Source organism: Cotesia glomerata, linkage group LG3 (genome assembly GCF_020080835.1).
Source record: "Cotesia glomerata isolate CgM1 linkage group LG3, MPM_Cglom_v2.3, whole genome shotgun sequence".
NCBI lineage: Eukaryota > Metazoa > Arthropoda > Insecta > Hymenoptera > Braconidae > Cotesia > Cotesia glomerata.
In genome coordinates, this window is record NC_058160.1 from 23245547 (window position 1) to 23258420 (window position 12874).

Here is a 12874-nt window from a genome sequence, read left to right on the forward strand (position 1 = left end):
TTTTTTTTCATTATTTTTAAAACTAGATCAATAACTGTGGGTGTAAAAATCAAGTTTTTTAGTCTGTGAAAAATAAAAAAATAGACTTGAAAATTTTCATGCCTGAATTTTTTTTAAATTTTTATCTTAAAATAATAAAAAATACACTGATAGAAGAATTTAGTTCTATTTAATAAGATTTAGTAACAGATACTAAATGATTTAGTAACAAACCTTTCATTATCAAATATTTAGTAATAGGTACTAAATCATTTATTAAAGCCCATTTAGTTCCACCAAATAAATATTTAGTAGTACTTAACAAATGATTTATTGGTACTTAATAAATCGTTTATTGGTATCAAAGAAATTAATTTTTTAACTAATTTTAGCGTGTAACCTAACTTTTGAACTTAAAATAAATAAAAATAATTAAAATAAATAATTTTAAGTAAAAATATAAGGTATTATAAAGAAAAGAATCTCATTAAATTATATTTTTTCGTTTGAGACATTTATAAAATTTAAAATTAAACAAGTTTTTAACACATCAATAATAGACAAATTAAAAAATGTAAATTACATACCACTGAGAAAAAAGATAAATAAAAGATATTTATTAAGAGTATGTGTGTTTTTAAAGGTTTAATAAATCTCCCAAAATCGAGCTGAATAAAATAATCTATTATTATTATAATCTATTAATAGTTTATTATTGAAAAATTTCTTTCTTAAAATTTACATAATTATTATTGTAAATTCGATGTAGAATAATTTGAAGAAAAAAAAAATTTTCAAATTTTTGGAAACTATCGATTTTCATAGTGTAAAGTTTAAAAAAATTTTTAGTCAGACATCCCCGAGTCGAAAAATGAACTTACATGAGCTTAAATCAATTGTTAGTATAGCAGTTAAGTTAATTTTTTTAACTCGGGCCGCGAAACAAAACAAATAAAAAAAAAAAAAAATCAATAAAACTGATATGAAGATAAATTCAAAAAGAATTTTAAACAACAGTTTCTAAACGAATTTCATCGATTTACAAAAGAAAAATATTGGATTTATTATAAAGCATGAATAGTAATAAAAATATTATTGACTCTATTCACAAGATCAATAGACGAAATCAATAAAACTGCAGTGCTTCATTCAACCTCAATTTATCTTTATAGAGAGCACAATAAAAAATATATCCGTATCTTTCTTCGCGTCGACGGCATTGCAGAAAATAAGGTTTATTTTTAGCGATATAAACTCACCGTGATAAAATATATATGACACGGGTCTCAGAAGTTGTACATATAATACTACTGTACTATCTTATACTGCTCTCGTTTACGTATTATTTTTTTTTTTATATTTTTTTTTATGTAGCATTACATTTTTCCAACTCTTCAACTGTTTGGTTTGGGTTTTTTTGCTGGTGGGTTTTTCACCAACTTTTATTTCTCTTCTTTACCTTAGTTTTCTTTTGTAGCTTACGCTTATCCACTGACAAGTGACAGGGTAAACACCGTTCGATCATCCGGGCGTTTTGTACCCTCGGAAATTTTACGCGATGCCAAAACCGATCAATTCTCCCTATAGGGATGTCAATACTAGTAGACTCTGTATAGAAAACTCTAGTGAACAATAAAACGAACGATAGAAGCAACAAAAAAGTGTAATGTGAGGAGGAGGAAAAAAATAACACCCTGTTGTCGTTATTCTTTTCTTTTCCCAGTGCTACTGAACCCATATTTTTTATTTAGCTGACAATCAAATCAATTCTGGGCAAGGTATGTGATATAATTCATACACTCTATTATTATTTATCACGCGGTAATATTCATAGGGCTCTTAAATCTCAGATTGATGCAGATAAATTTTTTATTTTTATAGTTACCTTCTATGAGCTGGTCGAGCATCGCGTAGATATGGGACGTCGCCTCATCCGTCATCACCCAGCCCCCAGTGGTCATTTCGAGGCGACCCTCTTTCACTAGCCGCTTAACCACCGCTTTCTTCGTCGGGTGAGCACTGTAATCACACACAAAATATTGTACTCAACACATTTATCAACCCAATCTTCCAACAATGTCTAACATTTGTTACGTTTTTTAGTTACTTCTTTTTTTTGTCTATTGTCACTGTTGATGGAAGTTTTATATAAATTCTCGGGATAATAAAGTGGATGAGAAAAATGTGACTTTTAATTAAGATTATCTTACTTACAATTACTTGATAGTAAACATTTATATTAGAAATTTATTAGTTGACCTCGTTTTAGGTTACATAAATTTACCGCAAATTTGTTCAATAATGAATAATATTAACGGGGTTATTAAGTAATGTTATTTAAGTAGATCTAAGTCTACATAAGTTTATTGTCATTGAAATTTTAATGGAAGCTCACGTAAATTTAACATTTTCACTCGAGTACCCTGCTAATATTAGATTTGAAATCATTCATGCGGCTTTAACGCTCTATAGTCTCTTATTTTGCTAATGAAAAATAGACAAAAAACTAATTCATTGTTTTCAAGACATTAATTTAATATCTGACTTTTTTTGTGTTAAATTTTGAAAAAAGATTATAAATTGGTTGTATTTACTATAATTATGCCAAAGTAAGGCTCCACCAATTTTTTAATCATAAAAAATAAAAAAAACGAGTTCGCGTTATGAAACGTGCAATTGAGCTTTCGATCATTTTTATTTTTTATACTTTTTTTTTTATATCTTGAATATCAAAAAAATACAATTTGTCAAACTTTTTATTAAAGTTTTTTACACATAAATTTGTAAAATTTCATAATGCTATTTTTGTTTAATGAAAAATTTAAAAATCGAAATGAATAACATAATTTAAATATTTATGAAATAGATGGAGCCTCGCTTAATTTAATAAAATATCGTATTAATTTATTAATATTAAAATTAAATGTCACATTATTATTGGAATTCTACTGTCTGGAGTTACAGACTTTACAGTAAGAAAAATCAAAAAAAAATTCCGAGGTTTTATAATTAGAAAGCTAATAATTAAATTATTATTGCTCCGATTGACGTGATTACATGAAAGTAAATACAACAAAGAAGCTGATAAAAAAAAATAATTTTCTATCTTTAATCTTTGCTGAGTTACAAAAGATTTCAAAGGGTCAAAGAGATTTTTTGCTTGAGTTGTTTTCTGTTTCAATTGATCTTATTTTAGAACAAAAGATGGAAAAAAGTTAGCGGAAAGAAAATAATTAAAAAAAATATTTAACGGCCGGCTAAAGAAAACTCATTTTCAGTCTTTCAGGTTCTTTTGTCTTCACTTATTGGCATTGAGCGCAGAACAATTCACCGAGGCTTTTCTCGTCTTTGATGAATTTAAGTGGGCAGGGCATTGCAGTTCTGCAATTTTATAAATGACAATAAAAATAATTGGACTATTTAATTTGAATATTTCTTTTTCAAGTATTTGTATTTTTTGACTACGCCTCGATTAATCAAAAACCGCGTGTACAGTTTACTAACATAGCAACTCATGTTTCACGCTTCAAATTCTCTTAATAGTTCACTTCACGACAATCCCTATTTTGATACGTCCTGAACTGCAATTTCGCAAGCGGATAAGACGCTTAGTTGCTTTATGGAGCTTCCAAGACTCGGGGATGTAACTAAACGATAAACTCAACTTAACCGTAAAACATTGAACCCTTATCTTTTTTTATATTGCTTTTCAAGATCTATTTTCGTAAATAAAAAATATTTTACACGTTTCATCACTTTGATTGAAATATTTATAGTCAATAACCGGCTTCAAATAATTTTTTTTAATGATCATAATTTATGATGAACTCACGAGTAAAAAACCGTAAAACTCTTAGGAAATTAAATCATTAATTAAAAATCTATAATTTAATTTCTTGCATAGAAGTTTTTTATTCGACACTAAAAATATTAGTGTTATTTTTATAAATGTTCGTTCTATCACTAACAATTTTTTCTCGCTGCTGAATTTTATTTTTAATTTTAAAAGCAGTAAGAAGACATTCAAGCTAAATGATGTTAATTGAAAATATTTTCAGCAGACATTTATTTTATATTTGATCTCTTAAACCATCGATAGACGTCAAGTTATATACCTGAAGCTTCATAATTCGTTTCTTTTATTTTATCTTTTCCAGAATATGCAATTAACTTCTACCACGCGCATTATTAAAATTAAAATAATTTTATTAAAAATTCAAGAACCTCGAATATGAGTCGCTCGACAAGTAGCCAATCGAATTTTATTTAATAGAAATGATAAATATATTAACTTCAAATTCGAAATGATGGAAGCGCATTAATTTAAAAATTACTTATTTTTAATGTAGTAGCAAAAATATCTGACACGTTTCAAGTGTATTAATTCATTATAAAAATTAAATATTTCGTTGCAATATAAATCGTACACAAAAATTTTAATCTTTACTTGGATACACTGAGAGACAATTTTATTTAATAGTAATAAAATTTTATAACTATTTAATAAAACGTTTATTTGGGTAATAAAGGAGAAGAGGAAGTAAACAAGTAGGTTAGGTTAGGATGTCTCGTTGAAAAATCTTTATACTATTTATTTATTGAGATTTATTAAAAGATTTTACTGTGAAAATATATTTGAATATATTATAATTAATTGATGAATATTAATTTTTTTTTTCGAGATTAGATTTGTTTTAATGACTTAATATTCGTAAAAATGACAGCAAATGAAAGCGACGCTCGTGGCTATTTTAATAAACATATATTAGTATTTAAGAAAATTTTATTAAATACTAATAAAATTTTATTCATATGAAATATAATTTTATTAATATTAACTAAGTTTTCTTTTCAAGACCAAATAAACTTTTTTATTACTATTAAATAAAATTATCTCTCAGTGTATAATGGCAGCGAATAAATGTAAAAGTTGTTCATTTTTAATATGGTAGTGAAAATATCTGACATATATTATTTCTATCGATTTATTCACGGAAAGAATAAAAGCGAAATCTTTACAGTATAAAATGTAAAAATAATATATTAAATACATTAAAAAAACAAATTTGTTGCAATATAAGAATTAAAATAGAAATTCGAGTAGCGCGCTACGCGCGCGTCTTAATTTTGAACAATCATGAATCGTGGCCCGTTTTTTGCGAGTTTTTTTAGCTTATGACGAACTTTAAAACTTTCATGTATTTTTATTTAGAGGATTTTACAGTCTAAAAATGTAAATCAAACATTATAAAATACAAAAAATATTATCGTCCTTGAATAATAAAAAGTATATTTTTTTTTTGAAACTGTAAAAATGATCATTTTGCCAGGAAATGTAAAATTTCAAATGTCAAATAACAAAATAAAAAATATATTGTAAATTTTAACGCCTATATCGAACAATAATGATGTATGATTTATATAAAAAATAACAGTGTGAAATAATAATTTAATCCATATTGAAACTGTAAAATATAAAACGTACAAAACAAAACTAAACTGTCAATTATTACTCTCTCTTTTTTTTTTTCGTGATCTAATAACAAAATCTTTTTATTTCTTTGCTTACCTCTCCCACCACAATGATAGAAATGAAACCTCACTCCAAATGAACGTCATATTTGGCCACTGCTGTAACTTGGTAACCATGTTGTTGAGGATACCGCGTGTCGAACTATGAAAATATTGTTCGAAAGTTTTAAGCCACCCGGGATCAGTATGGCTGTGCGGCATCAATATCACCTGGAGCAAAACAATAACAATTACAATTATTATAAACTGTACGCTAACACTCAGAAATTGGAGCTGGAATCGTCTTTAATGTCGATTGGAGCCCCCAAGCTCCGGTTGTTTGGCATTAGTCATTGTCATTAGATTAGAAACACGAGAAGGGTAAACGAGAAGGACAAGAAATGAAAAGCATAAAGGACACGAGTGTGACCGGATATCTCGGTTCATTTGCAGGTGTAAACAAACTCCCAGAAATTGAACCCCTTTGTGAGCCGACGGTAAAGGTTTCTGTCTCTCTGTCCGGTTAATTACTCTAATATTACTGTACCTCCTGTGTAGCATAGTATAGTACATAAGCTACACTGCTAGTAAACTAAAAAGCGAGTGAAGGTGCCCTCTAATAATCTGGAATAAAGCGAATAATTTGAGCCAGAGCCAGAGCTAGAGCTATCCAGGTAGAAACAAAGTGAACAAACTTGCTGGTACATTAACGAGAAGACGAGCGGACTTATGTCTACCGGGTCTTATTGGTATGCATAACCCGACATTTATTCGCGTCTCTGTCACTGTCGTATCTTTGAGCCGCTCATTGCATTACTCTCCTTTCCTGGTTGATCCTTTTATCCCATCCCGGGTGCTCTTTTTCTTTGTTCGTCTGGATCTGCCGACACCTTTTATTTCAGTCTCTGACCCAAAGGACTTTGCGAACCGAGTATAGTAATAGAATCCACGTCCCACGATAAACTGCACCGGCAGATGGAGAACTCTCATTTGGAGGGACCACTCCAGCTCGTTACTTGGCTAACTAAACTTGAATTAAGGTCATTAAGGTCACTGGTAATGTTCCAGTGGTAAACTTTACAGTAAGAGATAACATATACACCAAGGACATAAGGCGGAATAGTTTACACACCGGGACTTGAATTGAGGTAGTCTCAGGACGTTAGATATTATTGCTGTTAGGATTAGCTAGAAGAAGTTCGATTTTAGGGAAACTAAGTTTGGTAGGATTTTAAAATAGTAACTATGAATGGAGCAATATAACATTAATCACTTGGATAGTGAGAAGCAATAATGATTTAACAGCCGAGACCAGTGATTGCAGTTTCAATCGGCTTAGTGAAACGAATGGAAATTTTGAAAAAACGTTTTTAGAGATAATAGATAATTTAATAAACTATTTCACCACAAAGCGTTTTTTTTTTTCAAAAATTTCATTCGTTTCGTGAAACCAGTCGAAACTGCAATTGCTCTGCTGTTGGGAGTGCGACAGAGATAGTTCCGTTGAACTCCGTGAGAACAAAGCGAGAAAAAGATGGTCTCGTCTGTTAAGGTATAAATATCTTTGAAACTTGAAATATAGGTAAATTAAATGCATAATACGTATACTGTTAAAGTTTAAAGTCGATTTATCTCTTTGAACAAAAAATTGCAGTTAGTAAAAATGACATTTTTACATAGACATGCACTTTCTGCATTTAATTAAACTGTTATAAAATTTTTTAAATGTGATTTACGACATCTGAAAATTGGCTATCAAATTTTGATAGAATATAAATGGACGTATGCGCACATAACCTGCTAAAATCATCCAAAAAGTCATTTTATGAATAGATATGGGTGATTCTCGGTAAGGACCTCTTAAATCTATACAAAATTGTCTGACCAAATTATTTTTGATTTTATTAGAAACAAAAATTAACAAGGGCTACAAAACTATCAGCTTAATGATAATAAATACACAGCCGATAAATTTTTTTTTTTTTCGATATTTGTGTATCTTTTGCCATATAACATGACAGGGGACTGAGTTCAACGCATTCAACTTTTCAAGTTCTCAATGAATATTTACATTAATTAGAATAATATTAAGACTTATGGATCCAATTTTATAAATAAATTATAAATAAAAATAGCTGCCAGGGGACTGAGTTTTGAAGTGGCCCAGACACATATTTCCAGCACAAACGGTGTTTTGACACTAAATAAAATGGCGATAAAGCGTTAACAGCCCTATCGTTATTAACTCAAGGCTAGTTAGGTCCTTATAAACCTTATAAAAAGTAAAATAATACGCTGGATTTTTTTTTTTGGCTTTGAACTTCTAGTAGGTGACTGTTCTTAAAATGCCTGGGACAAACTTTGGTTTAATGAATTTAATGAAACAAATTAATTTTCGGTAATTTTTATTGAAGAAGATTGTTAGTTAACTAATTAAGTTTATAAAAATTATGGACCAAATTAAATATTATGGACGAATAACTTAAAATTTAATCTTAAAGTTTCAATTTTGCGAATGGGACAGCCAGGGGACTGTTATTTCGGTGGTTTACGAATTTATAGCAAAAAAACCAAAATTTGTTTCATTTTAGTTTTCAATGCTCCAAATAGAAATGTTTTTTTACTTCCGTAATAAATTTTTTTTAGTAACAAAATAACAATTTTTCTAATAAAAAAATGCCTGGGACAGCAAAAAACATCCTTACAGAGAATCACCCATATATTTGAAAATGACAAATTTTTACTTTCATTGAAAAAGTTTTTAAAATTTATGATCACTATGAGTTATTCATCAAAAATTTTGATTTATTAAAGTCAATTCTTGATCTTGAATACAAAAAATGTATAATCAATAGTTAAATAAAGTAAAATGTACTTGATCTAAATACAGTGGTTGAGATTTTACTCTCTTCAATCGAGTCAATTTTCTTATAAGTGTATTAAGTCATCAATATACAGAAATCTAGATTTTTATTATTTTGCTAAACATATTTTGTTCATTATGCAAAAACACAAAAACCTCGCTTTTCAATCAGTGTGTCCGAGTAAATATTTATCTTTCCCATGCCTAAAAAATAAACAAACGTTTATTAAATACAATAAATTGAAAAAGTCCAATAAAAAGCTTCTCTGTATATTTGCTTTGGTAATGATATGCTCGAGCATTTGAATGAATCTTTTGGTGTGTGAACCGTTTATGTTTGAGATTATTGAGCCGCTCAACTCCGCCGAGTGAAGACTTTGGCAAGTGGAAAGTAGAAGGATTCTACCCTCTTCTCATCGCGTACACGTCGCCCGTATATATCTGCATTTTCAACCGAAACGACACCGACGTGGATTGTTTGCCCGAAATGAGCTCACCCTTGCTATGGCATACACTCTGCACTGCTGTCTACCTTTGTGCTTGTCTCAAAATCTGCGGTTTAGTTCTTTCTCGCTTATACGTGAGCACTATTTTGTCTCCTTTCAAACCAGTATGCTAAAGTCTTATGTATAACGCGTGAATATATATGCACAAGTTTATTTATCAGTTTAAAAAAGTACTTTAACGAGCTGAAGATAAAAGATAGACAAAATGAAAAATTCACCGTGCCATTATTTATGTATTTTAATGAAATTTCCAGCAACATACTTTGAGGCTTTCTGGTTTACTTGTCAAGTTTTTCGGGTAAAAATATAGTTACTATTTTGTACTTGCGGTTGGAAGCAAAAGCATTGATATAATAATGTATATTGAGAAAGTTTGGTGGTGAATACACGCAAGTTGTTTCATCATAAATTTATATATATATATAGTTAAAGTTGTATATAGTTAAAGTCGATCTCATTAAAGTCATTACGCTAGAATTGAGATGAATTTTATGTTGATTAAAGGAACGAGAGTGATGCTAGAGTAGCTTTTGAAATTAACTGCGAGTACTTGATATTAAAACAACGCCGTTCGATGTTTTCAGACATATTATTTATTCAAAATTTACAGTCATATAAATTTGTTATTATAAAGTTATTCACTTGTAATATTATTTTATGCTAATTTTTTGAATACAATTTTCATCGTAACATCATTGATTTACTTTTGAATAATATGCTGTTAAATATGCTTAGAAATTTAAATTACACTACCAATGAAGTTGTTTACTGAATTCATTAAGCTTGATTAAATTTTATGATATTTAGGAAGTTGCTAACTAATCAATAACAAATTAAAATGAAATAAAAATCTTAAGACAAGAGATGTTGCTTAACTTTTTAGGATTTTTTTTTTATGAACAATGACTAATTAGCAACATTATTTGTGGGCTGACTTTCGAATGGTTGTTCTGAGCCCGTGATTAAATCGGGGTGATTGGATATTAAGCGATGGTGCTTTTTATGGTACGAAAGAAGATGAAGATTAAGACAGTGAAGCAGAAGAAGAAGAATAAAAAGATAGAGAAAAAGAAGAGTTCATAGTTGTTTTCAGACCAAGACAAGACTTGTCGAGGTTCTACAAATTGACTCGAGAGAATCGATCGATCTTTCTAGAATAAGTAGTAAACCGCGTTCTGGCGCCGCCAAGGATTCAGACAAGGGCATCAGACTGAGATGAGAAGAAAATTACATGAGAAAAATTTCATCTCATTTTGTATACTTGTTAAAAATCCTCATCATCTTCTTACTTTTATCTACTTTTGTCGCTTATTATTATTTTGTAAATAGAAAAAAAATTTTTAATAAAAAATGTTTTTTGTCATCATTACAATGATTTTATTATTATTATTATTATTATTATTATTATTATTATTATTATTATTATTATTATTATTATTAGTACTACTAGCTGTTACCCGCCCGTTCCGCTGGGCGTTTATAGAATTGTATTTGTAGATTTAAACTTGAAATTTAATTGGAGTATTCCCGCATGAAAAACTATATATGGCTGAACATATATGGAAAGTAATATGGGGAATATGTGATCATATATAGCGGCAAAATTATATATATGAAATAATAAATGTTTTTTTAATATAATGAAGATATATTTGATTCAATATAAGTTCAAATATATTAGTGCCGTATATTACTTAGTATATGTTATAAAATATACTATTATTATATAAAAATTACTTATATAGAAAACTATGTAATAGATAAATATATTTTTCGTAAAATATATGTTGAGATAGATTATTACTGTATACTTTCATTTATAAAATTTCAATTATATGGCAATATATATTATTTTATTATAAAATACCATACATAATACCAGATATTTATGATATGTCGAAATAGGTCAAAACGGAAAGATTAATAAAAAAAAAAAAAAATTAATAGTTTGTCGTATATCTTAAGTTTCAAGAGCAACTTGATCAATCGAGTTTACGGTCGAAGCAAATCTGAATTTCAGTAAATTAGTAACACATCACGAAATATTTTCTTTTTTTTTATAACTTTTTTTCAGAGAATTATTTGGCCTTAGCATTCTATTGTAATTTTGGTACCAATGCCAATATTAAAACTATATTGAATATATAATTTAAAGTATATTTTAAATTATACTGAAAAATACATTGTTCTTATACTATTTATAATATAGTGTTGATCATAATATGTACGATATATTTAATCATATATAGCTGAAAATATAATTGAAATATATGTTATGAGTATAACATCAATACATAATACTACATATATCATTATTGTATATATGAAACGGCAAAATTTTGCGTATGGGTCCTTATATAATCACATATATTTTTATATGTGTAAAATATAATTTTTTGTACATGATGAAGGATATATAGCTTTTTCATGCGGGTTGTATTGACTTACAGAGATTCCAAATTTCATCGAATTGGCATTTACCTTTTATCCATGTGATCATTCTAGCTAATATTTATTGTAACTTTTAATGTGCAACTAATATAACATTCCCGTGGCTTTCTTCAGAAAATGAATAATAATTGACACGAAGAAAAAAATTTGAAATGAGCATTGAAAGTTTCAGTTAAAGTTATTGTAGGTCTCATAAGTGAAGTTGAAATTTGCCTAGCTCAAAGTGCAGCGAATTTTGCTGTTAATTAAAATTTCCTCCGTAATAAGAAGAATTCATCGGTTAGTGATCAGCAAAAATAAAATGTATGTTAATCTCTTAGTCCGTTAACTGAATAGCTACATGTAAAGTAAAATTTTGGAAACGTTATAATGACTTTTTAGCCGCTGCCAAAGAGGCGATTGTTGTAAGAAAATATAATTATTAAGAAAGAAAAATATTTAAATCGGTTGACCTTGGAGGCCATCCCTGTGATTTCTTGTTTCTCTTGAGATTCTATCAAATTTTATATCTGTAGGAACAATATGAATTTTTTGACAATCATCACTCCCACACTCCTACACAGTAAAAAATTTTTCGTCATTGTGTAAAGTGTAAAAATGTTTGTGTAGAATTTAACATTTTAGTGTGTAGAATTCAATATTTTAGCATGTTGATTCAACACAAATTGTGTAAAAAAAGTCATTAACACAAATTTTCGTGTTAAATTTGACGAAAAATTTTGTACTGTGTATGTAGGGGAGGAATTTCGTAAGATCCTATTCGAGATGATTTCTACATCATAAACAAAAGGTTCTAACAAAAGTTCGAGGCCATAGAAACTATTGTTTAAGAGCGGTTGATAGTTGATTTTCAAACGAGTTTTGCTCATGAATAAGATAAAATTTTGAAAAAAACGCTTCGCTCTTCGAAGGATAATTAAATTATCTATCGAAGAGCGAAGCGCTTTTTTAGAAAATTTTCATTTATTTATGCATAAAATGCGTTTTAAGATTCCATAATTTGTACAAGTATGACAGAGATACTTTCGTTTGTCCAATAGAGGGCGAGAGAGAGACAAAATGTAAACCCTTCTTAAAAATAAGAGATTTTTATTGTTAACGCTCCCGCAATCCCTTTTGGATTGAAATTCAAGAAAATCCATTTTTAGCTGAACTTGACATCATACACAAAGATTCCCACCAAATTTGGAGTCTGTAGAAGTTATAATTTGTAAATTAAATCTTTAGATTTTAAAACCCAGCCCCGCAATCCCTATCAGGAGTATAATTTATTAAAATCCATTTTGAGATGATTTCTTCATGAGAAATAAAAGATTCTTACCAAATTTATAGTTTTTAGAAGCTATATTTTGGAAATTAAGATTTTTTATTGTCAACACTCACTCCCGTGATTCTTATTGGAGGTGATTCATTGTAAAATCCGCTCTTAGATCATTTTTATATCACATATAGAAGATTCCTACTCAATTTGGAGCATGTAGGAGCTATATTATGAAAATCAAAATTTTTTTTTGTTAACATACCCACTCCCTCAATCCATATTTAGAGTAAGTTGTCACAAAAT

At 28.6% G+C, this 12874-nt stretch overlaps 1 protein-coding gene across 7 annotated transcripts in view; it reads right to left on the reverse strand.

The window, feature by feature from the left end:
* Positions 1 to 12874, reverse strand: part of LOC123261986 (alpha-mannosidase 2) — a 165369-nt gene that overhangs the window by 24705 nt on the left and 127790 nt on the right. For all 7 annotated transcript variants that reach the window (XM_044723939.1, XM_044723937.1, XM_044723938.1 and 4 more), the window contains 2 exons: positions 5549 to 5721; positions 1865 to 1998 (listed from right to left, as the gene is read on the reverse strand). In XM_044723939.1, coding sequence (XP_044579874.1) covers positions 1865 to 1998; positions 5549 to 5721 — 307 coding nt within the window. The remainder of the gene's footprint in view (positions 1 to 1864; positions 1999 to 5548; positions 5722 to 12874) is intronic.